General features: G+C 38.5%; 1 protein-coding gene across 2 annotated transcripts in view; it reads right to left on the bottom strand.

The window, feature by feature from the left end:
• The window catches only part of AK5 (adenylate kinase 5), a 95582-nt gene extending 79990 nt beyond the window's left edge, over positions 1-15592 (bottom strand). The window contains exons 1-5 of one of the 2 annotated variants that reach the window (XM_065673620.1): positions 15580-15592; positions 8128-8314; positions 6988-7155; positions 953-1122; positions 719-832 (exon numbers count right to left, since the gene is read on the bottom strand). In XM_065673620.1, the coding sequence (XP_065529692.1) occupies positions 719-832; positions 953-1122; positions 6988-7155; positions 8128-8296 (621 nt within the window). In that variant the 5' untranslated portion in view covers positions 8297-8314; positions 15580-15592. Of the gene's footprint in view, positions 1-718; positions 833-952; positions 1123-6987; positions 7156-8127; positions 8315-10069; positions 10162-15579 lie in introns of those variants that run through there. The other variant, XM_065673618.1, reaches the window with a different exon arrangement.
• Between the last annotated feature and the right edge of the window lie 10897 nt (positions 15593-26489).

The following is a 26489-nucleotide window of genomic DNA, read 5'->3' as shown; positions in this document are numbered from 1 at the left end:
TTTGATCAGAAAATGACATAAGCTGTTTGTTTTTCCACTGAATTTAAGTATTTTTAGATTAGTTTAAAATACACGCATGAAAACAACACGTGAATAGAACTTGGGAATACAGTTTTAGCTGACTAAACCTTAGAATTGTAGTTTAGAGTTACCAAAATGATCTGAATTTCTAAGAAAAGAGCATAATTTCTAGTTCACAAAAATTCGCAGAACGTGGGCAGTTTTAATCCTTATTTTATTCCAGTCTTTCCAATGCACTGTAATAAACTTGAGATTAAAAGCGTTGCAAAGATATACATTGATTTAAGTATGTTTCTCTCAGTGTAGATTAAACTGACAAATAGATATGGAAATACAATGTCTTCTCCCTTTCTAAATCACTAAGATACAAAAAATACGAACTGTTAGACTTGATGTTATTTTCTTCATCTTGAGAGGGGATTTTCGTAGCTGAAACAAGAGGCTTGGATTATTGGTTATCTTACCACATTGCCTTTCTACAAAATATTCTGCCTTTAGCCAGGACGCAATATAACATAAACCAAAAGAATAACGTTTTGTCAACCTGTAATTATGAACTTGCAGGGATTTAAAGAGCAATGCTCAGTTAGAAATAACATCTAGCCTTTCTTGGAATCTCACTGTGACTGATGACTTCAAGAAACTTAAGTGTTGTAAAGTTATGCAAGTTATTTTAAGAATAAAAACAATCTCTTACTTGGTCCTCAAAGGAGATTGCCTGGGCAACATCTCTAGGAAATCCATCGATCACTATACCCTCTTCATCAGGGATCTGCATTAATCTCTGCTTTATCTCAGTTATGGTTGTTTCCTTACACAGAGAAAAGAAGTTATTTATTTCATATTGTAAAGGAGGTTTTCTTGATGGTGCACATTAATACAGCATGTACAAATCTTTTAAAAGTAAACATTAACCCAGGATACACTGTACCTGAGGGGCCAGTTCTCCAGTAGTAATTATTTTGGCAATTAGACTCCATTTTCTATTGCTGCTTGTGCTGTGTATCTTCTTCCTTAACAATTCACCAACTGATATGTAGTTAAATCCATAATGTTCAGCTATTTTCAAACTCTGTGTTCCTTTACCACTTCCTGGGCCACCTATTGTTAATTACAAGCAAAACATTAAATTAACCTTTCATCTGAAGTACTCAATCATATGTCAAATCTTTGTTATCATCACTAATTTTCCAACCATTATTAGAGCAAATCTCACAGTTGCACGACTTGTTACCAGCCATTAGAAACAGGTCTCATCCACCTGATTGCAAAAGTAACAGTTTGCAAAATGAAGTAAAAAACAGGAATATAAATCTACTTGTGAATTAAAACCAAACACACTCTTTTAGACCTGACCTCATTCTAAAGCTGCTCCTGGAGAGGAATTTTTCTTGATTTGTAGTACAGACAATGAACTGGTCCCTTCTTGACCTCTGTGAATCCAAAGACAGCCAGATAGTCTAAAGTGTATTCATGTCAGTAAGAATCATACTTGATTAAATGAGACAATTAAATCAATGGACTAGTCAAGAAATGGAACTAATAAAATCTGCTCCTAAATATGCTTGCATGAGTTTCTGAGGTTTTCTAATTTTAAATACAGAAAAATATTAAATAATCAGCTGAGATGTTTCCATAGTGATTTGGTACAAAGACTTTTATTGAACTACACATACTTCTGGTATTGATGCTTGAAGCATCTGACAGAGAAGCAATCTGTTAGGTTCAGCTTGCTGGACAACTTGAATAAAGAGACCCTTCAGTATAGCACAGGAAGAGTAGGTATTGAAACCACAGAAAACAGCTACATTACATAGTGAGAAATGTTGAAGCAAAGGTCAGCTGGACAGCATAATCAAGAATGCATGTAAAAAAAAATTAGACACCACGTCTGAACTAAAAGGGCACACTATGATGTGGGGAACAGAGAAACTGTAATGCAGGATGTTAAACCAGGAGACTGTTTTGATTAAAGGAAATGCTTATATACAGACAAGCACGTTACTGAACAGCATAACAAAGCAAAACCAAACAAATATTTTTATATTAATTCCCAACACTAGTAGCTGTATTTTGGGGAATTGTGTGTAAGAACATTGAATTTTATTTCAACAGCCAAAGACTTGAAATTTATTAAAAATACCAATTTTCTATGAACTTTAAAAAATACAGCAATGTAATGAAAGTAAATATGAATCCAATGAGCTTCTTATGAGTAATCATATTCTTTCTTATATTATCTATTATTCCCATAAACAGCTTTTAGGCATTTATATAATGAGTATAGATTTGACTGCAGGACAAGCTTTGCAGTATTTCTTCATAACATGGTTGTGACACTCTGTGTAACCAGATTCAAACCTGTGCCCCAATATTACATGCCAGAGAGCTTTCAGCGTTACCAGTAGTCACTAGGAACTCTTCTGTATTCTGTTGCTGTGATGGTAGCTCTCCATCTGGTCTTTGTAACTCAGATTGGGACCCACTTAAAGAGAATTTGCAGGGAAACCTGTGTGTTCTTAAGGTGTTCCCATACCCTGCCCACACTTTAGTTGTACCCTTGGGAAAAAAAGGTTTTAGCATTACCCAATTAGTTTAAATAATGCTTAAATCAAGCCAGGTTCAGATAAATGCAAATATAAGCATTTATTTGGAACAACCAGCTAATCAATACAGCTACAGATGTTCTTAAAACACACAAGCAAAGAAATGAAAGAAAAACTGTATCTTATCTCCGTACAGTAAAATTACAACTGAAAAATATTTTCCCCTCATTCACTTCCCTTGCTGTTTCTCTTCTGAAAGGCATCTGCTTTCTCTCTTCTTTCAGCAGATTATGTCATGTTTTACAGCTAATCTTGCATTTCAATTCTTCCAGGTGATCTAGATGGGCTTAGTCTTTCCAGTTTGAACTCTTTCTTTCATAGACTATTTAGCTATCCTCTTCGTTAGACTAAAGGATGCTTCCTTTTTGCAGATATGCAAGCATCTGATATACCAGTAATAATTTCCTCCACTTAAGTGGCCACAAAGCAATTCTGCTTCGGCTCTCCCCGCTCCCTCTAATGGCATGCTCAGCCTTCTCCATGACAAATGCATTTCACCAAACTCACACTGTGTTTCATCCCTGTATGACAAATGTTCAAACAAGATCATTCCATGTAGTTTACAGTTTATAATAGGTTCTTGATAATCTAGAATGATAGCAGGTTTGGAGTAACTGATTCCCAATGTCTTTTTTCTTCACATGGATGAAAACAACAGCACTAAAGGTGCAGCTAATCGTTTGATGATTGCTGCCAGTTTGTGTGGAGCAAATTTTTCCAGGTGAATGAGTAAGAATATTACTCCTTACTGGAATTCACTGTTGTAAAGATTTTCAAAAGCAACCCTCTCTCTATACAAAGCCACATATTGCAATCTAATAAGCATAACACACAAATAATGTATCTTACATATGTGTGTGTTTATACATACGTGTATCGTCCATTACTATAAATTTAAGCAGCTTTATTTGCTGGCAATAGGCCTAGCTACTGGAGAAAAGGGGCAGTTGGTTGCAACTGTGCTTCAGAGCAAAGGGTTTATAAAACATACTGGAGACAATGCTGTGCATAATTCCTGCAGATACAGAACTTCTAAGGAAGGAAATTCAGTTTACTTCCCCAGAGACCCAAGACACATTTGAAACAGACTGTGTTGCATCCCAGAAAATAAAGATGCAAAATACATATAGGTAACGTAGAAAATTAGAAACAGAAAATTTGACAACAAGGAAAATAGTATCAGCATTCCAACAACGATACAAAAGATGCCAGAAAAACCATTACTGTTACTTGAAAAGACATCAGTCTCTGTAAAACCGTAAAATAGCTGAAAAAAAACTTTTTGAAACCAAGTAGACAGACTTTGCACTCCTGTTAGGAAGAGCTTTGCTTTGCCATTAAAGAGAAGCAAAGAAAAAAGCGTAGTCTGGCACTTTGAATTTCAAGCAGAAAAAACTTAATAAAGTATTTGCTTTAATGTTCACAAACTTCTCACACATTTTGTTTTTCTAATCCAAAAATATCCCTCTATGGATAATCCCTAAGCGCAATTATCCGTTTACAAGGTAAGGGGAAACATTCAGGTAATAAGAGAAAAGTGATAGGACAAAATTACTTCCCACAGCAAATCTCTGTAATTTATTGAACTATGTATCCATTCCTGACTGTTCAATAAATCATACTGAAAAACTGTTCACAAAAAATCACTTTTGTTCTTCATTCTTTTAACTTAGTCTGAGATTATACATTATTCAAGAAAAGCGTGATGATTTTACATATTTCTTAGATGTCTAGACTAGCGAACATTTGCAGCATCTAAAATTATGTTTTCTAACTGGTTTCAAGTGATGATTTGTAGGCCCCAAAAGTTTTACTAAAGCAGTCGTTTTAATCTAGTTCTGTAAATGGATTTAAACCAACTGGACAGCCACTGGCTGACAGTGCTATCTTTAATCTATCCTTTAAACTTTTGATTGTAAAGGAAAATATAGTCTTTTAATATTCACTAATATTTTTTTATTAAATGCAGTTTAAAAACATACTGAACTACAGAGCTAATGCCACCAGGTAATTATTTTTCTTAGGATCTCTGTATTCAGGCTGTATCAATTGTAAAAAAGTGTTCGTCAAAATCTGCTAGGAAACACATTTGTAAACACAATTTAGTTTTCTGGTGTTATAATGCCTTAGAAACTTAATTTCCCAGTGATTCAGATGTGTGCCATCCTGGCTGGTTCCATCTGGTTTTCCTAAAGTCCAGTCACATACTCACTTTGCAGCTTTACAGCTTTACATTTCACCAGAAGACTTTTCTGCTAGCACAGACAAAAGCACCCAACCCACCCCCCACCTTTATAAGTGAGTTCTTTTTTGCCTTGGAGCTACCTGGTTCGTTATAAGAATGATAGATTTCGCAAAGCAAAGTTGTAAAAACCTTGATGGAAGCATTAAAAAGATCTTGGGCTAATGCATTATTAAAGTTCACCTAATGTGCAAAGCAGAAGACAGGTCTTTAACTTCATTTCAGTCCCCAACAATGAATGGGACCAGTACCATCTGAGCTAGGCAGTATGATTAGTTATCACCAGTTAGACATACAAACCTTGTGTAACTGAAGTTTTCACTGTCATCTTCTTCAAACTGAAAGATACGCAACACTTCTTTTTGTGTAGAATATTAGTCTCTTGAAATTAATAGTGCACTTTTTTCACTTTCTCCCTTTCATTCAGTATATTATTATTCGTTGAATAACTAGTTGAATTTGGGAGAAATTTCTTAATACTGTGCAAAAATTGGACAATAGCTGCTAAGCTACATACAGTATTGTGTTTCTAACAGATCACACTAAAATAGAGAGACTCAGAGAAACTCATTTGTAAAATAAATTTGATATAGACTTTGTAGACTGTTTATACCTTTCCCTATATAAATGGGGGAAGAAAAGCTCTGTAAAATCCATAGTCTGTTAGCTGTATGCTGGCATTCAAGGATTTAATTTTAAATACCCCTGCACTCAGTTCCAGGGGTGAAAGCCAATCTCTCTTTATCTCACCTAGATCAAACCTTCATTCATTACTCTACTGCAACACAGCTATATAGATTTCAATGCCTTAAGAGCCTTCTGTGGTCACTGAAAAGGAGCCAGTTTTTCTCCTTTAAGAAAGGAAGGCTAGCTAATTAATTAAGATGAAAGAAAGGCATGTGTTACTTCTCCATCTACTGCAAACTTTATAGGTCAAAGGTGCATGGAGACATTTGCATGTTGAGATTTGTAATTCTGAAACAAAAGTTTAACAAAATTGAAATACCTAAGCAATTCTTTTTGCATACCTGAAATACCTAGAAAACTGCCTGCTTTTCTGTTTTCAGTATATTGCAAAATCACATTTCTAAGAACTGCTGCATGCAGCGAGCCTTGTCTCTTTTACTATTCTACATACTATTCTCTGTTATGGAAGCAGTATCTCTCTTTGCTATGTATAAGGCTTTACAGACTAAAAATGTGATTCTCCATCACCTGACACCTCTGCTGTAATTATTTAAATAGTCCAGAGAATCAGGGAATTAGGCCTGGTGATAAAATTTCAATAGGCAACTATGCCGGACGACAAAGAAACTGATTCAGAAAGCTTAAATTCAGAAAAAGAATAAAATGTTGACTTAAACTGCAGCTATTTCTTAACAAAAATTGTATGCCTGTCTGAGGCTGGAAAATACCAGCTGCTTAGGAAGGACACTGAACAGCACACAGGAGGGAACTTGGGGAAAGAGCACAATTACCTAACGCTTACTGATCGCTCACTGACCATGAAGTTAGCACAGGATTCATTTGCCAAACACATGGAGGGGTTAATTTATCAACACAATGGACCAGTGACCACGTATGCTCACTCCAGCTAGGCATACATGAGTTCTCAAGGTTCTAAGTACAGAAGTCAACAGCTCCCTATCACCTTTTTGAGCTGGCTTATCCAGTATTTTTAAATACCCTTTTTTGTGAGCTGGTTTGAGTACAACTACACTTGTGGTTTAGTTCAGTTCTGGATCACACTTTGGAGGAGCACTTTGGTTCACATGGTAGAGCTGTCTTGAAATGCATGCGCCAGGTTTGTTTTAGTTTAAATCTAACTGGAAGATGTGCTCCATAAGCAAACCATGAGCTCTCCAGCTGCTGATAGGCAGTTTACAGAACATGACCACAGGTGCTCGCTGTAACCTCTAAAATGCTTACAGCTGGGATGCTATATCCTCAGCACTAACAATTTCACTTCCTGACACACTCTAATCGGGCTGCACCACTTGCTATTGAAGATGGAAAAACTGCATTTGAATACATAGAGGCATTCAGTGTATTTGCAGCACAAATAAAAAGGCAAAGTAACAAAGATATAATCTTGTCAAACTGACTCTGTCTTCATACCTATGACAAGGATAATTTTTGGTCGAGGTCTTGCAGGATCAAATACATCGTACTCCTCAATTAGCTCAGCAGTTTCAGAGAGGTCGGTGTCACTCTCGATGGAAAACTGTTGGATTGGAGGGAGACGGTCATACCGTCGGTACGGGAAGTTCGAATTATCAGGCATCACTGTAAAGCAATAAGATAAACAGGGAATTGTGTGGAAGTACACAGAAAACTCAAAATCGATTGTGCACACAGATCTAAATAAGTATAATAAATATAAATATCTCCTAATTTTACAATGTGCTTGCTCTTAATGTAGTAAATATCCCTTGCCTCTAGCTGATTTATTACACTGGAAGCACTAGAAGCCAGTTTTCTTTGGTGTTTCTTTACAAGTACATAAGCTTTCTGTGGAGCTTTCTGTAGCACCCCAAGTTCAGCAGTGGCTTCTAAGAAGAAAAGCCTTGTATTGTGCAATAACCTATACCACTAAGCAGAACTCTTCTGGTGATACACATTGTGCAGAGATAGAGACAGTATTCTTGCTAATTATTTTAATGAAATGCTGGATGGCAAGGAAGAATAACTATGGCAACTGAGAGATGAGCTAATTACTCTTTGTTAACATTACAAATAAAATAATTACAGGTAGTGGTATAGCATTTGCTTCGATTTTCTGAGATGCACCTTTTTCTATGAGTTTATCATTTACACTGTACTTAGTAAATTAGCCCATAGCTCCCATATAAACTAGGAAAACAACCTAGTGTAACTGCATTGAAGCAAGTATGTACATCATCAATGAGAACCAACTCAAGATATAAGCCAAGTGCACTGAGTCAACTTTACCCCTATCTTTGCAAATGTTTTAGGGAGGACACGAGAAATCTCTCCACTACTGTGTTAAACATTCACACTGCAAACATCCCTAATTAGGCTGCAAAAGACTACAATTTCCTCTCCTGCATAGCATCCGTTATGGAGGAGAAAAGCAAACACCAAAACTCAAGGAAACAGAATCCTTGAATCCTTTGCCTAAGGAAAATCAGAATGAAGCATGATCTGGTATACAAGTAAGTATAAAATAATTCAGTAGTGGATGTAAAACCACCCACAGTGCAAGAAATACAATAATTTTTGTATTTAATACATTACCATTTCTGAAAAAAGACCTCCTGGGTTGTCCTCCATTGAGTGGAGGCAGGGTCTTCTTTTCTGGGCTGACAAAAGTGTCCCATTTCACTTTTTCTGGCCCTCCAAGCTCTTTGACTTTCTGCAAACAGCTTTCCAAATATTCAATTGGGTCATCAGGTTTGTAACACATTAATCCATTCAACAGGCTCTGCAACGTAAGATCAGAAATACACACTATAATGACAGGTGCCAGGAAAAAACAAGCACTTTGACTTTATACAGAGAAACCCCATATTCCTCATACATTCAGACTCTCCGTTTCAAGCAAATGTGTGAGAGTGAGGCCTGTTAGTTTGGTTTGGTTTGGTAATGTCACAAAAATGATTCAGACAGGAAGCTCACACCTTTGTCTTTATATTTGCCGCTTTACACTGTGATCAAACCTGAAAATAGTAAAAAGTTCACTACATTTTTCTTAGAACTATACCTGGGAAATCTACACATTGGCAATGCACAAGCCAGCCTCTAAAGTTACATACTCTGTGTAGCCTACTACACCACTAGAATGCATCCTTTTCCTTAAAGACCAGTGCATCCCCAAGTATTTTACCTGTATTCTTGAGTCAACACTTAAATAATGAAAAATCAAGAGAAATACTCAAATTTCATCTTGATCAGTATCAGGGGAAAAACCCCAACCCCAAAGTTCATAGGTGCTGCCAGATCTAATTGACAAGAAATTCCCAGCCACTAGAACACCCCTGCCTTTGCTGTGAATTCTGCACTAGTCACACCTATGAGCATTATCTGGAGTGTGAAAGAAGGAAGGAATGTCAGGCCCTCCTCTGACGCACAGTAATTGATTTTTCTTGACAAAGTGATACATAAGTCATCATCTCACCTCTCCACAAGACAACTGCATCTAACCTCTTAACAATGTCTTTCAGGGTGACTTCTGTTCCTTTGCGCTATTACTAAATTTTGTGCAAATAGACTTGAGGGTCACAGTTGGCATTATAATAAATAGCTCCAGTTCAGGATTTCCTCAGTCCCTTGTTATCTACACTTTATACAGTACTTATTACACACATTTAAATTTATAAAATAGGACGTCATTCCTATACACCTCTGTCCTTACTGTACTACTTAACCGATGGCAGCAACCACCCATGTATTTCTGCAGATGTGCACTGATTTTTAAGAACTGCTAGCTCGAGCGTTAAGCCTCTACAGAAAACCAGTTCTGTCTGCATCTCCCTTAAACCATTCACATTCTAAACGCCGTAGTAAAACATGAGCACGGTGCACGTCCTGTAATTTTCAAATACATAAAAAGATGTCTAGCTTCAGAACAGAGCAGGGAAAACACGTAAGCGTCTCTCTGGGTGTTTTTTACACAGATGGGAGGATGTCTGCTTAGGAACAAAATAAATCAACACTGCACAGAGAAGTAATTATCAACCATGAGCAGCAGGTAACTTGTCGGAAGCCAGACCAACCCCCACTGAACAGTTGTGCGGTTTTTTTCTTCATCCAGACCCATGAAAATCGGGACAAAACCTGGCGGACGCCCCCCGCCCGCATTCCTCGGCGGTCCTTTGCCCTGCGGACACACAAGTTCTCTGCCTCCCCGGGCTCTGGAGGAGGGCAGACCGCAGCGCCGCGCCGGGTGCGGCCGCCCGGCTGCCCGTGCGACCAGGGAGGCTCCGTGCAGCAGGCAGGGAGCAGCCGCTCCTCGCCGGCTCCGCGGCCGCAGCCCCCGCCCCGGGATGCGCGCTCCCTTGGCAGCGCCCCCCGGCCCTCCGCGGCGCGGTTCCTCGCGCAAGGTACGCGCGCCCCAGCGCCTGGCTCCTCCGTCCTTCCGGCCACCTTCAGCTCGCGGCCCGCCGCGGAGTCCCAGCGCGGAGCATCCCCCCCCGACGGGGCGAAAGATGCCCCCCCCTCACCCCGCCGCCTCGCCTACCTCGAAAAGCTGCGGGATCTCCCTGCGGGCCAGATACTCCTTCGCCTCACCGGCGCTCATACCGCCGGCCGGGCACGCGGGGGGCCGGCGGGGCGCGGGTGGGCAGCGCCGAGCCCCGGCACGGCGCGGCGGTGCAATGCGGGAGCCTCGGGAAGGCTTCCGCGGGCGGGCGAGCCGGGGCGGGGAGAGGAGGGAGGCAGAGGCTGCCCGCCTCCCTGTCCGCGCTGCGCGGAGGGAGAGGGAGCGCGTTTTCTCCCCGCGGGAAGCAGGAGCGTGCGCAGGCTGCCGGGGAAAGTTTTAGGGTGTGCCGGCGGGGGGGGGCCGAGCCTGGCGGCGGGGCGCGGGCAGGGTGCCCCGGAGTACAGCGGCCACCCCCCGGAGGCACCGCTGTCTCTGATGCCCTGAAGCGCGCCCCGCACGCCGGGAGTGTGTGGCAGCACTGCGGAGAGGGCTGGGCACGGGCGTAGAGCTGGGGAGGTGGTGGAAGCTTCCCCGTTTAGAGAGGTCTCTGCCATTGGCATCGTTTTTTGGCTTCTGGAAGAGTGAGGCGTTTTGTATGCTTTGGACTGGTAAAAGGCCATGAGCTATGATCACGCCTGAGAATCTACGATCTGTGATCACTGGGTCACAGGATAAGACCTGAAGACATCTCTGGTCCAACCTTCTGAGCACAGGGCAGTTCTTGAGGTCAGAGCAGGTTGTTCAGAGCTCTATCTAGTCTCATCTTGCAGAACCTCCAAGGACGGAGACTGCATCTGAATGGACTCTGGACAACCCACGCCTGGCTGGCTTTTTGGTGAAAAAGGGTTTTCTTATATTCATTTAGAATTGCCCTTGTCTCAATTTGCTTCTTGCCCACCATTGCACCGTTGTGAAGAGTTTTGTTCCATCTCCGTAATATTTTTCATAAGCTTTAGAGAGCTGCTCTCATGTCCTTTCTAAGCCTGCCACAGCCTGAACAAGCCCGGTTTCCTCAACGTCTTTGCAAGGGCAAGTACTCTCATCCCTGACCATCTTTGTGGCTATCCACTCAACTCACTCCAGTTCATTGACATCTCGCTTTCACTGGGAATCCCCAAATGGGATGTCTTAGCCTAGATGTGCTCTGCAAGAATGCTAAATAGGGGTAGCTTCTGTGATACTTTGTAGCATACTGGAAGTGTGAGTAGATTTGTCCAGTTGCTTAATTGTCCTGTATCAAGTCTCATCACAGAATGGTTTGGTTTGGAAGGGACCTTAAAGATGACCGAGTTCCAACCCCTCTGCTGTGGGCAGGGACACCTTCCACTAGACTGGGTTACTCCAAGCCCTGTCCAACCTGGCCTTGATGGGGCAGCTACAGCTTCTCTGGGCAACCTGTGCCAGTGCCTCACCACCCTCATAGTGAGGATTTTTTCCCCCCTAATATCTAATATAAATCTCCCCTCTTGATGTTCTAATTAGATTTTAATTTTGTTGAGTATCTTTTCTAACACAACATCCATCTCATTTCACTGATGCACGCCCTAACAGAAACAGATTACATTAGTGCAAGCCTATGAACAACGGTGAGCAACTGCTTCCCACATCGTGGTATTTTTCGGACATAGGGTAGGTCTCCTCAGGAGTCTTTTAAGAAGCTTCTCCCCCTTGTATGTGAATTGTGGATCAATATCAGTTGGCAGGTTTTTCTCAGCTGCAGCTATGTACCTTGTTTTGCTGCTTCTGTAATTAAACTGCCTTCTTTTTTAGTCTGCCCTGCTTCCAGCTTTTTATGGAGACACTGTCCTTTCTACTGCAGAGGCTTCCAGTCCTTGTTCATTCCCCAAATTGCTAAATGCTGCCCCAGGGGCAGTCCCATCATCTGACAAATCGGACTGGAGGGTTTTCCAAGTCATCCAGTTACTCGAGCAGCCTCCACACAAAGGGCAGGCACTAACATCCTTTTGCAGCTGCCCACTGATGGATGGCCCACTCTCCAATTCACCTAGAGTATCTCTGGAAAGCAGTTTGGGTTAGGCAGCTTAAGATCCTTTCCACCCTCACTTTTTACTAATCCAGCGCTGTCCACTTAGGGAAGCTGCAGTAATGTATCACTGAACTGGCCCTTCTCTTATGTTTAAGGCTGACTTTAGTTTTCACTGGGGAGTTTAGCCAGCATTCATTTGCAGTCTTTCTCGTCCTCCCATGAACTCTGGATGTGGCTTTAACTCTACTTTCCCTTTCTAAGATTTTAATACATCCCAATGTAAATTCATTGAAGAGCACAGTGTCTTAATTTTGATTGAGTAAAAAATAGAGCAGTCTCTAATGTCCTAATCAAAAGATACAAGATAAAATTGCTTTTAAAAGACTTTAAATGAAGCTTGACAAGAGGAAGACTGAATTAAATAGGTTATTTTCTTAAAATAAGTTCTTTCCTTAGGAAGACTAATGGAAGATGCCACTCTGTTTAGGAAGACAGAGCTGTGGGTTTGGCATTTTGTGGGTTTAATTTTTTTGAATTGTGTAAAATAAAATATCAGCTGTATTATTACTGACTCAGCCAGATTGCGTTTACAGGCTTTCAGCATATATATTTTTATATATTCACCACTTTGGAGGTAAATTAGTAGCTCATCCAATGTCCTGGATTGATAGGGAAAAATATTCCCTTTTACATGCTTTCAATGGCATCTTCTCCAGGAATGTGAAAATATGTTGTGTAAAGTCTTGTCTGATAGGTTTGGTTTTTCCTGCAGGCTCTCAGGCATTTTGCTCAGTCAGATATCACTAACAGCAAATACAAATTCTGACTGTTCCGCTATGAAACTGTTCTCATTATGCACATTTAAATTATTGTTTCAAAAAAAGAGTGATTTTGAGCTCATGTGATTTTTGTTGCACAAAATCAAAATCTATGTTGCAGAAATTACCTCCTCAGAAAAAAGATAGCCATTTAGGAAATCTGTCAGAATGACTGTACGAAGTGTATCTGGAAAGGATACTTTTTTTGGATCTAGTAATATGGCATTTCCTTCTGGAAGTAATTTTTTATGAGTTTGCCTTTGGCAAAATCCCTGTATTGAAACAGGGTCACAGGTGGGTGCTTCTCAAAGGCTCTGAAGAACATCAGCAGCAAAGGATTGAGAATATATTAAGTTGGCATGCAAAGTGGATTCTTTGCCATACTTATTTCAAGTATGTAGGTAAGGTAAAGGCAGCTGTTAGAAAGTTAGCTGGTAGTCATTTAACAGTATCTCATCAAGACGGAAATGAAGTAGTTTTATTGCTTTGGAAAATAACTCAGGATGCAAAAAAAGTCCACATAAATGAGAACATGGAATTGAACTCCAGAGCACTGCCCATTCCTGAAGGTACAGCAGTTTTTCATAGTTCTGGGGTGAGACTGAAGGATCAGTTTGGTTGTACTTGTACCACTTCCTGTCTCTTCTGGTGAAGAAGCTACAGTCGCAAGTACAAATATTTGCAATCAAAATGATAACATTTCTGGAAATTCATCTTGAAAACATTTATGGATCCTGTACCACTAAGTTGGTTCCATTCTCATTCTTGTTGGTGCCTCCAGTAACTACATGAAGCTGAAATAATAGGAAATTAGTATGGGACCAGCTGGAACATGCTGTTCTGGGACTTCTCTTCTTGGTTAAACCAGTTACCTAACACCCATAGCCCCCCATCAAAGCTAATTAGGTTCTGTGTTTTCAGAAATCACTTCAGAATCCCCCAGTATTTTATGAGTCTTCTAGTTTTGTGTCTAGTGCCTGCTCGAGCACTGCTGGCTGGCATTTTTCACACAAGCTGCTACTCTGCTACCTACATTAAATCAGAACCGATGCCCTTGGATTGATGTGCTTTCACATGCTGGTGCAAAGTACATGAACAGTTTGAGTTTGTAGATTCTGTAACAAAAACAATTATCCGTAGCCTTTTTAATAGAATATGCTGAATTACATGCTTCTTATGCAGAAATAATATACATTTTAGTGTAAATGCAGAACTTATTTGCAGCCCTGTTTTTTGCCTAGTGTGGGATAAATTCAGCCAAGACTGCTGAAATGATGTTTTCATTTTAATGAGAAACCTGTTTCTGAACTCTTTTGCTGCAGTGCTGTTGATGCTGTTTTGTTTAAGCTGCTCTTTACCCCCTCCCTTCTTAATTTATTTTATTTTTTTTACTTTTCTGCTCGTACTTACATGTTACTGAAGTGAATTGAATCACTAATTGAAAGGCAGTGAAAACTCTACCTAGAAAAATCTATTCTCTGGATCTGATTTTCATTGAGTCCCAGAACTGCCACTTGATGTAACTTTTGAGGACATCAGGATGAATAAAACCTGGGATGGGATAAAATACGCAGCTTAAAAGTTTGAGGATGAAATGTTGATTAACATTTCCATATAAGAAAAAAAATATTAAGAAAATGCCATAATCAAGTCACTGTTAAGCTTTGTTTTGATAAACTAAATAGCTGTAGCTCTTACTTTCCAATTACAGTGTAATCATTCTTGTGACCCTTCCCTGAACAATTTCCGATTTATCAACAGGCATTTTAAGCAAAGGCATTAACCAGAACACACTGCTCCAGAAATGGTCACACCAGTGCCAGGTACTGATGTGACTGAGCCGGTATGTAACACCCTCACAGTCCTCATTTTGTTGTTTCCATGCTGACAGACTGAGTTTGTTGTGATGGTGTTCACCTTTAGCTGGTTATCTAGCAGTCTTCTAGCAGCTCTGGTTTTCTCACATGGATTCCTCCACTCTAGGATCAACACCTGCTTTTTATTCCTTGATGTATGACTTCATGTATTTGCTTGCAGCCAATTTACCAAGAAAGCAGCATGCTCAGTAGCAATGAGCTGTCCCCTTTGCGAGTTGCCACTTCCGTAGTCTTTGTTCTCTGCCAGTGGTACCAGTGATTTTCTTTCTTTTTTTTTTTTAATCAATAGAACTGTTACAGAGCACACAGCCAAAACACAGCTCCTAAGGGACCAAAACCCAGTATTTTCCATTTACACTTCATTTTTGAGACCACTGAATCATGAAATATATGTGCATTAATTTCGATTCACTCAGCTTTCCTAAACAAAATATCCTGCAGCACTAAATAGATACCACCAGAACAGCACTTTTTAATTCATCAGCCAAAACAAACCTTCTTGAACAAGTATCTGTGAACAGATCATAGATTCAGAGAACGGGTTGGATCTATGCTCAAAAAATGGCATTGACTACTTATATGTCCATTTATATGGAATTAAATTCCATATATTCTGGTACATTCTTATCAGTTCTGTTTTTTTCACTAAGTTCCATCTTAGATGGACAGGCCCATAACTCCCTGTGCCATCACCCTTTTAAAATACCAGTCTAATGTATTCCCAGAATGCAAATATTTCAAGGATTCTTACAGGCCTGGAATATCCTTTCCAGCTGTTTAAAAAATCAGATACAATTTATCCAAATATGCAGATTTACTCAGTCGTTTTTAGTGGCTACTATTTATAAAACTTACCTAACTACCGACTTGTAATGGAGAATGTTTCATCATTATCCTATGGTATAATTGCATCACCTGGTTATTTCTCTGGATACAGAACAGAAATATTTTGCAAAGTCATCCAATTACTTTGTTATATCCATGCAAACATATTCCATTATTAGGAACTTTTTCTTTCTTTTATTCAGAAAAAACAGCTCTTTTAACTGCTGTTCTGCCAGTCTGACCATTGGGGTTTATGTAATTTCATTTCTTTTCTGAATTTTTACAGTTCTTAAATCTCTCACATATATTCCTTACAGCTTCTAGTATTTGTTATAGATGTTTTTCTTCTTATGTATCTTTGTTTTCAAGCCAAATTGCTTTATAATCAGTGCTATCTTCCTTTTTTTTTTTTCTTTTCGAGTCATAGGTTGTTAGTACATTGGCTGTTTTGTAGCATTTCTTAAATAATTCCAAACTATTATGCTTATTTTTCCATTTAAATCCTTATTCTTGATTTGGCTTATAATAATTAGATATTATGAGGATATGGTACAGGCATTATGTAACTTAATAAATTCAAGGTTACCACCACAGGAAATCCTTAAGCCTCTGAGAGATGAAAGGCAGGAGATCCTGTAGAGGTTTTCCTTGGTTTTAACTCAGTCCCTAAGATGGCTGGTCACAACTGGTGAGAACACAGATGGGGGGGCACACAGACTTTGTAATCAATCCATTACAGCTTCTTGATGCTTTTTTGCTTTTATTTTATGCCAATTAAATATCCCGCCCCGAAGTGTTACAGAAATTGCTTTTAGGAAGGATTATTTTATTTTCCTCAGTCACCATTTCCCAGTAACTAATTAATAAACAGCCCAAGTCATTTAATACTCAACTTAGAAATGCTGTGCTATTTTTTTCCAATAAAGTCTTAATTCCTTTGTCTTTTCACCCTAAGGATCCAACCACAGATTTTAAGGTTCTAATCTGTCTCCAAATAATACTGTCAATAAAGCAAGTTCGGTTCATCTTGTTTACTCTTTATGAACTAAGGAAATGCACATTGCTGTAGGGAAAAAAAAAAAAGACAAAAACAACACAAAGAAACACAGCAGAATTCTGTTAATAAAATAGGCTTGAACTAAATAATGACTTGTGGGTGGTGGTGGTGGGAACAGAAAAAGAATTCCGGCACAGCTATTAAACTTGGGAACACCATGGAGCCTAAGATCATTAAAAAGTATGAGTCTCTGCTGCTTATCATTTGGGGTTTATTTCAGTGCTATAATGGACAAGCACCTTGCGGCATTATTTTTATAACCTGTTATTCAGTCATACAGTGAAAATCTTCCCTACTTGAAAATCACCTTGATACAAAGTACAGCTCTTGAAAAGATAAGCCTCTTGATTTATTTATTTTTTAAATAGTAAACTAAATGAATCAACAGTAATGCCAACTTCCCATGATTTTAGGACCTGTTTACAGTGAGAAACCTTCAACATTTTCTAGTACTTGTATCTTTACACTGGCACAACACGTTGTGATGTCAAGTCATGGGGAAAAAGGTGCAAGTTAGTTTGATGTGATTTTTTTTTTTACTGATGGTCAAGAAGGAATCTTGACAGGACTTTTTCCAAGTAGGGCTTGCAGGACATTTTAAAATACCAATTTTTGCTTCACTGTACTCAAGTCAATTTTGATCAGGCTGTACAGGTATGCCAGAGAATAAAACAAAAATAAATAAATAAATAAAAATACCTTGTTTGTGACATGGCAATTTTTTTTTACTTTTTTATAGTTAGGATTTACAATGGGTTAGTGTTGGTACTTGCTCTTGCCGACACCTATCATAGCAATTACTAGTGCTCTGGTTAAAGCTAAGTCACCTATTTCCATATTCACTGTATATTCAGTATATTGCCACATTGCAGTAGCTGTCAAAATCTCAGTCAGCAACTGGTGTTTGTTGTTTTGTTGCTAAAGAACTTAGTTTTGTTAGAGCTAAAGCTCTGTTTTTCATATTTCATAATGAAGTGGGAAATGACTGTCCAAACCCCCTTTTCCATACCAAGGAATGCTGTCACGTAGGCAGGTATTGGCTCACAACTCTGAATTGTCTTGTAAGGAACACATTTTTTGGCAGGGAAGTAACAATTTTGATTGAGGTAAGTTGTTTTTCAGTGAGCTAAGGTTCTTGAACTCATCAGTTTAACTTTTTGTTCTTGGATCATGATGAATAGAATGCAATATATAATTAGATAAAATCAGAATATAGAACAAGGGCAAGATAAAGAAATTGCATCTTAAGACACAATAAGATGAGTTGAGAGACATGAGAGAGAAACTGGCAAATGTTTTAGTAATGAAAATGTTTTAATGTTAATTCAAAATTCATCCTTTCTGCTGATACACAAGAACATTGCCTGAATTTAGTCACCAACTTCAGTGAATGTTTTCTTGACAGTATAACAAATGAGAATTGGATCAAACACCTGTTTTCAGTAGAAGATGACACCCTGCCAGATGGCTTATTAGCAAATACAACAGAACAGTTGATGAAACTGTCACGTGATGGTTGAACTTGAACTCAGATTCAACAAAGCATGGGTTGAAAACTTTCGGCTAAATGGAAGAGTTTAGCCTGATACTGAATAGTTTTTAACATTTGAAATTACTGATAATCATCGGCACTTCTTGAATCATCAAGACATTTTTTTTCCTATCATGCTATCCAGTAAAACTAAGTAGTTGTTCAGCTGCAGTGGTGAAGAGAAGCCTTGGCCTTGTCTTACTAGTAGCTCTTAAAAGATGCAGCAATTGCATTCTGGGAATAAAACAGACCCTGGCAGGGTGCTGCAGTCTTGACCCAAGGCAGGGCTCAGGAGAAGCTCACTAAGGACAGCTGTTTTCAGGAGAACTGCTTACAAAGTTCTGCTCCACTGTCTCAAGAGGCAGGTTACTATAAAACGACACAGCTGTACAAGGGACAAACCCTGTGCCTGTGGCTTTCATATTTATTCAGAAATGTTCGGGGAAAAAAAACAACAAGCTGACTCTCGTGTATTTGGAAAAGTGATCACTTGCTTCAAATGTTTTTTCTTGTATATCCTGATCTTCATGGGTTCATGAAGCAAGGCTTGTCAGTATCTTTTGGTTCCTTTTATCCAAGTTATCTCATAAAACTGGAATCACTAATATGATCCTTGCCCTGATTTATTAAAAATTTGAAAGTATGGCTGTCTTGAAGTTTACAGTCTTAAAAAAGTCTTTTGCAGCTTTCAGACTACACTGCAGCAGTGAGAAACCAAGATGTTAATAACTTTACCATGTGTTTGAATACTTTGTATCTGATACAGCAGAAATGAATTTGTTAGCAATAATACCAAGCAAGTAATTTTTTTTCTTACTTTTTTAAAAGTAGTTCTTAAAAAAAAAAAAAAAATGGATCAGATTCAGGCATTTTTCTAGAGTCTTTTGTTGCTATCTTATAGCTGAGTTGGTACTTTTGGGAGAGATTTGCATATTCAAAGATCTCTTAAATTATTTCTTTCTCTACATTATTCAGTTACATCACCTCTGCACCAGTTTTGGACAGAATTTTTAAAATTACCCCACAGTGTAGCTGACATTTTATTGTTCTAGAGAAGTTGATTGACAATAAATGCTATTCTACTGAATTTTCCTGGCCTTCTCCTGAAAGTTTTTATTCCCTCAGCCTATGGGCTTGGGAAGAGAGAATCACGACTTCTAGACGTAGACTTCAGTTTCCTAGCTGACTTCTTCTATGGAAACAGCATTACAAGCAATTTCTGGGAAAAAGATTGATTTTACCATTCAATATTACTAATACACACACACAGACATACTCCCTTTCCAAAACAAATTTTTCATTTATGAATCTATGAAGATCTCCTCTGAGAGTGAGAACACATTTCGTTTCTAGAATTCAGCACAGATAAATGGCCTAATGGATGACTTTATTTCACAAAAGGATTTAAAAACTAATATAGGAATTTTAGATCATCATAACTACATACAGAATTACTGTAGGAAATGGAAAAGATGGCTTATACTGTTCTGGTTTCTAGATGTGGATATAAGGCAGGCAAAATACGTTCAGCCTCCTTAATTTTAAACACTTTCAGAATCTCATGATAAAAATCTACCCATGGAAAAGAATCTGTATTAAAAATGCTTCTCATAACATGGTAATATATAACAATGAAAAAAAGAATTGAAATTGTTTTCCTTATCTTGCAGAAATATGCAGGCAAACAGAATCAGATGAAAGAGCAAAAATGACTATATAGTAGGAACACCCAAAATTTTTAATAGTGTTTGAAGTATCCTGGTTTCAAGATGATATGAAATTAACACTGGATGCTTTCAGACCCTCCAGTAAGAGGTGCTGTACAGCTGCAAGCCTTTATTATTTTCATATTTAACAAAGTCAAATGATTATAATCCTTATTTCAAAGCTAGGTGGCAAGTAAATTTATGTAACCTTGACCTCATATCATGATTTTCATGTCATTATGCTGAAAAGATTAATCTTAGTTCATTCCTAATTTGTTGTTTAAGATATTGTTTGTGAAACTTCGATATGGAATTCTTGCAGTACACAAATAGACCGCACACTTCTGTACCTGGTAAACATATTATTTTCTTGATACATGTATTTCTTGATTATTTTCTTCATATATGTAACATGAACATACAGCTGAAATGTAAGAAAGATAATCTTTTTCTAGCATTTACAGAATGTTATAATAAGAGAATTTTTGTTTAAGGAAATCTTTGATAACCATCAGAGGGTTAGAGTGCAGGAAGGTGATTCTCGCCGAGATAATACCTTTGCAAATGCATCCATTAAGGCACTGATTAGTTGGAACTGATTGACTGAAGGGTGCCTTTTCTCCATATAAAAACTGAATGAGCATGTAAATTTGAATGCCTATCTTAAAATGTAAAAGTTTATTAACCACAGTAAATGCAGCTTTTACATTTTCATGTAATATGTATGTAGCAGCTGAAACACTTAGTTCAGGTCACAGAACATAACAGATACCTAGAAATGACAGGCACATATTCATGTATTGGTAACTCCTGTATCACTGGGACTTCTTTTCTTAATAGTCTCTTTCGGTTAGAAAAATCTCATCAGGATACAATCCTTAAGACAAAGATAAGGTCAGGCAAAAATAAAGCATTTGAATTTTTTTTTTTTACTGATGAAAGTTGCAAAATGACATAGAAAACCATACAGATTTTATAACAATACATACTCACCTGGGCAGCTCTCCTCAGTTTGCACAGTATCCTTATCAACTTCAGCTTTTGGCTTCAATTTGGCTTTTAAGAAAGAAACTATCTGGAGGATTGCCTAGTCACCAGTTTACTTTCTTGCTGAATGTGTTTGGTTTCATCCAGACTTTCTGCTTAGTAATAACCCATTTAATTTTTTAAGTAAAATTCCACCTTGCACTGAGTGCCAGCACTGTAATGGTGAAAAGGCCTTTTATTGACCTTCTGCACAGAAAGGAATTTCAGCAAGACTGCACTTTTATAAATCATAGGAAAATCTGGCTCCCAAGAGCCATGATTTCAATTTAAGAAATCATTCTGGCACTTCTACTTGGGAACAGCTTCCAGTAAATATGCTCAATAGGTACTTTTAATTTCAAAGGGCAGAGAGTTAGAATTTATTATGTGTTGAAGGATACACCATGCTTAGTTCAGCATGAGTTCTTTCCACCTGATCCATAGCAGCTTTTACAGTATCCTGCTAAATGAAGCTAAAGAAGGAACCAAAAGCTCTGCTTCACACAGTTTCAGTAGTAAGAGAAATTATAAGGGGTTTCTGATCCACTGCCACTTTTGTTCACAGCTACTCTAAAAAGGATAAGTGAGCTTTTGTATAAAGGTGTTTGGGTTGTTTTGACCTTCTACCCCAAAGCTCCTGGAAAAAAAACAGGAAATAACCATGCATACTTACTTCTAAAAAATTCAAATTGTTCCTTCCATTGAGAATCTTTCTTTAAAAGTCCTTATAGCTTATCTTTGGATTTGTTTTAAATTTTGCTTCTTGAGTGCAAACTAATGAGTTCTAACAGAATTTCAGTACTCATCACACAGTGATCTACATAAGCTTTCCTGGCAATTTACTGGATTCAGTTTTAGTCAGTGTTCATATATTTAATGTTAATCAATGTGATTGTACCTAGTGTACAAGTGATCTTTTTCAAAGTTGCCTCACTGTAGATCTTATTTCTAATACAATTTCTGTAACATTAAATCGAGTATTTTTTTTTTTTTCAGGTAAATCTGATGTGTATTCAACCTTTAATTTTCAAAATTTTTGTGTTTGTTTTCTCATATAGCTGCTGAGTAGTCCTCAATGGTGTAAAATCTCTTGCCTGCTAATGAAGAAAATTATTTGGATATATTTAGATTGCAGGCTGTAGAGTAGTCTAAGAATACACACAGTAACTTTAAGTAATGGTTTGAGAGCTTATATCCACTGCTTGAAATTATGCTTATAAATTTCACTTTATTTAGAGCAATTTAATTAGGATTCCTACCTTGTTCCTAATTAAGAAGCCCGTTAATTTTCTATTTGAGAATGAGCCCTTTTGCAATATTAATGGAAAAATACAATGGAGATGGTAATTTAAAAAGATAGCATTTTTTTTTACTGCTGTATTATTCACATATTTTGTTATTTTAAGAAATGGGAATGTTTTGACAAAAGTTTTCAGCATTGCTTTCTATTGAGGAAAATATTGATGCACTGAGACCAAATGTGATGTGCATTCATATTTCATGACTGCCATTACATCCAACGAACTATGTAAACAAGCTGCCACTGTTTTTGATGTTTTGTTTTCTCATCTTTTATTTATTTAACCAACAGGATAAACTGTTGGAATGGTTCATAACCTCATGTCTTCTGAAGATGAAATACTGGATTTTTACACAATTCAACATTACGGAACCTCCACACCTGCTGGTATTTGTATCATTAACAACAGAACAGAACTAATGACAAGGTAGATGGTTAATTCATTAAGAACAAATATCAACTGAATTTCATTGTCAGTTGCAAGGTTTTTGCCTGTGTTCTATTCTGACCTCAAAAGACACTGTAAAAAATGTCTATAGACTCACTTTGTAAATAACAGTATAAAATATTGTCCACTTTGATTCCAATGTAAAGATAAGCAGTGTAATCTATGGACGAAGTGTATGTTCTAATGTGTTTAGCCAGTGTTAAAAAAGAATCTATTGAGAAACACAATGCATCACAATTGTTTCAGCTCGACAGTATTACAAGCAAGACTTCTTTCAAGTTATTTTTCTTTGGGAGTTCTGTGTCTGTTACTCTCACCATATTCTTTTTGCATATGTTTCATCAGTATTCTTTGCTAATGTAAATCTTTTCAAAGTACAAACATTCTGTAATCAAGCCAGTCTTCCAGTTAGAGAAATGGGGAAAAAAACCCAAATGAGTAAAATCTATCATTAATTTGATTACTGTTGTTTCATTCAGGTTCCATATTTGAAGATAGCCATTTTATCAGCTCAGATACCAAACTGTAGTAGACTTGTCTGGTCGGTACAATTTTTTTAATCTATTGTGTTGACACTCAAAATGAAAAAAAGTAACAAATCTGCATTTTTGTAGTGAGATAATACAGTTGAGCTATTACTGATGATTCCTTAGGAATCAGTCTTGTTGACTTACTTCATTGCAAGAGTGCCTTCTCATTTTTCTTTTGGAAACATAATAAATACACCCAAAGATACATGTCTTTATCTTCTACAGTAGAAAATTATCAGGTAGTACATGTAAGTCTCAGAAAAATAGGAAAAAAAGCACAGAACAAGGATGAAGGGTACAGAAAAAGGGCTGCACTATGATACCTATAGGTAATACAATCAATATATTGTTGTTAATACCAACAACATTAAAGATATTTAATTGGTATTGTTGGCACAGAAGAAAAAAGTTTGTGGTCAAAAAGTGGCAGGTAAACTCTAGTAGGGACAATCCCTGTTTTAGGAGTTTACGGAGTTACCCTTGGGATTGCTGCCTCTCCTCTGACGAAGCCTAGGATTGTTTGTTCCATGCTGGACAGGAGCAAACTGACAGATGGCTCTTAGAGGGCAATTTCTAGAGAGTATGGATTAGAGGATTAGGGCCTGAGCAACCTGCTGGAGAAGGAAAGAATCTGGAAGGGCACCAAGGATGTGCATCAATGTGAGTAACAGCTGCAGTTACAACAGCTTTTTAAATGGTTAATTACAGATCGTTTTGGGATACACACTTGGTGTCCTTTCTAATTACTCAGCATGAGGTACAAGAAACACTGTGGCAAAGGTCAAGCTAAAGACACTCGGAGCATGAAAAATGCTGTGATTAGCATGAAAACAAAGCAGAATGAAGAACCAGAAACACACAGTTTAGAGCTTAATTTCTAGGCAAAAAAGCCCTGTACAGGCATGGGAGCAAACACCAAGTCTGTGCTGAGAGCTGCCTAAGGGAATAAAGATGAAAAAAATGAAGGCAAAGCTTTTGGTACAGTCTTGCCGGGGGAAAAAAAAAAAGATGTGATACCACCTCCAGGAATAATGCCTGAAGCACTGGCAGACTTGTGTGTCTGACGAATACTAAAGCCTTGAAAGACTGAGACTGCAAAGAAATAAAAGGCAGAAGTAGATCCATTACAAAATACATACAACCAGGCTACAGGAATCCAGAAGGCAAACCAGAGACAGATCTAAAAATGTGAACTATGCACTGTATTATGCACCACATAAAATAGAGGGAATAATGGCCATCCTTTTGTAATACTCCAATGAGTTTGTGAAATTGAGCTTGCCCTAACTCAGTGCTGTATCTGCCCTGGGATGGAAAGGCAGCAATATGACCCAAACACCTACAGTCTAAGAGTAACACCTGCAGTGTGACTGTAGTTGATCCAAACATTGCTCTCACACTGCAGCAGACAGCATGTGACACAAGACTGATGAGTTTGCAGCTACGCTTTTACATCAAGAGCAAGCCAAACCTTACTGTAGATTGCAGAACCGACCCATGAGAAACAGCAGCAATACTGACTGGACAAGTGTGCTTAAACTATTCTGACCTGTGGTGAAACGTAGGATTTCAAGTGTCTCATCCCATACAGGTGATCCTTCCTGTAAGGGAAATTTGCTACAGTTCTTAATTACAAAGCACAAGTACTGGATGTTTGCCTGTACGGCCCATAAATGATAATCTATGTTTACACTATTGCAATGCTACTTGACAAAAATTTTGGTGGCTTTTTTTCCATTTCTTTTTTTCTTATGTAGCAAATCATACACAGTGGCCTGAAAAGAATGTTATTCAAACTGAAATTCAATTATCCCAGAGAATGACAAACTTAAGGTCACCTGTCACATGAATTTCATAAGGTTTGGCAGTTTTTAAATGAACCGGATGTTTTCAACTTGTGTTCGCAGAAAAGATGTTCATTACTTCTCATGTCAGGAATGCTTCTTGGTAAGCTGAAGTTACTTTTTGGTAACATTTAACCTAATTTTTCATTCAGTACAGACATCAGGATTTATGCCTGATTCAAAGATAGATCATCAGGATATAGCTGATGACATTTTTCTATCGGAAAAGCTGTTGACCAGAATGCATGATACCAAAGGACGAATATCTGTAATAAATGCAAAGAGCAAAGAACTGAGCTTAACAGAAAGAAGTTCAGCCAAAGGTTAAGACCTTCTGTCACATTTTATCTATCCAGCTCCACATGGGAGCTGAAAGGTAACGAGAAGCTATCCAAGTCAAAGCGCATGAAATCAACTCACCAGTTTATAAGACTGCATGAGTACATGCTCTGTAGATAGCTGCCTATCCTTTAGAATTACTGACGCATCTTGAGCACATCTCAGAATGCTCAGAGACCTAAGCATTTGAAAGGGCAAGGAAAAAGCTTAAGCTTGTCCCTAGTCATAAATTCAGTTAGTGTTTTAGAGCAAGAAGATAAACAGGGGAACTTACAAGCAGGCACCAAGAGACAGACACACATAGCGCTTCTCGGCTGGTTAATAAAAGATTCACACAGGAGATGTGAGCATAACATGAGTCGGTGGCTATAGTTTTTGCTAGGGAGTTTATTAGCCTTAGGCACAAAAAGAAAAGGCTATCTAATTACATGTCATTATTTTTATTGAGGAAACCAGTGATGCTTCCAAACAGCAAATGTGATGTTGTTGAAATTCCAACATCAATACATGGAAATATGCTGCTGTCTGAGAAAGTCATTACTGATGACAAGTACACAGAGCAGGAAATAGCTTCCATGGTCCATGGCAGATTCTGAATCTTCACTAATGCAAGCCATCAGGCAATTGAACAAAGGTGGTGACAAGATGAGTTAGTTAGTGGAAATGAAAGAATCAAGACCAGGTGGTTCGATACACTGAAATAAAAATCTGATGATTCATCAGCTCGGAGGGATGCATGTGTGAAAGGCAAGCATTTAAGAGGGCATTTTGACAGAAGACTCAATTCCAGGTCCCCATCTCCTCCCCACCAAAGGTGCTCGCTCTCCCTGGCTCTCTGCTCTCCAAGGCAGCTCTTGCCCTGCAGCCCAAGGCCTGAGGTCATCCTCCGCTTGGTGTGCTAGCATCAACAAAGCCCAGCGATTCCAGCATGTTTTTGCTAGGCGGCTGAGAGGTACGTCTGTTGTTACACCCCCAGGAGCCTCCCAAGCCAAAGGCGAGATGAAAGGCCAGAGTACTTTAACATGTCAGCCAGGCCTGTCCAAGGGACGGACGAGGTCTGGGTAGGGCTGCAAAACCCCGTGACATGGCCAAAACGAACACGTATGCTCGAGGCGGTGGTGGGCTCTGCCGCCATCCCTGCCTCGGCTCTGTGAAAACCGAGCTCTAAGCA

The sequence above is a fragment of the Lathamus discolor genome, chromosome 3 (genome assembly GCF_037157495.1).
Source record: "Lathamus discolor isolate bLatDis1 chromosome 3, bLatDis1.hap1, whole genome shotgun sequence".
NCBI lineage: Eukaryota > Metazoa > Chordata > Aves > Psittaciformes > Psittacidae > Lathamus > Lathamus discolor.
Note: the sequence above shows the minus strand (reverse complement) of the source record. Positions and strands in the feature narration are given on the sequence as shown.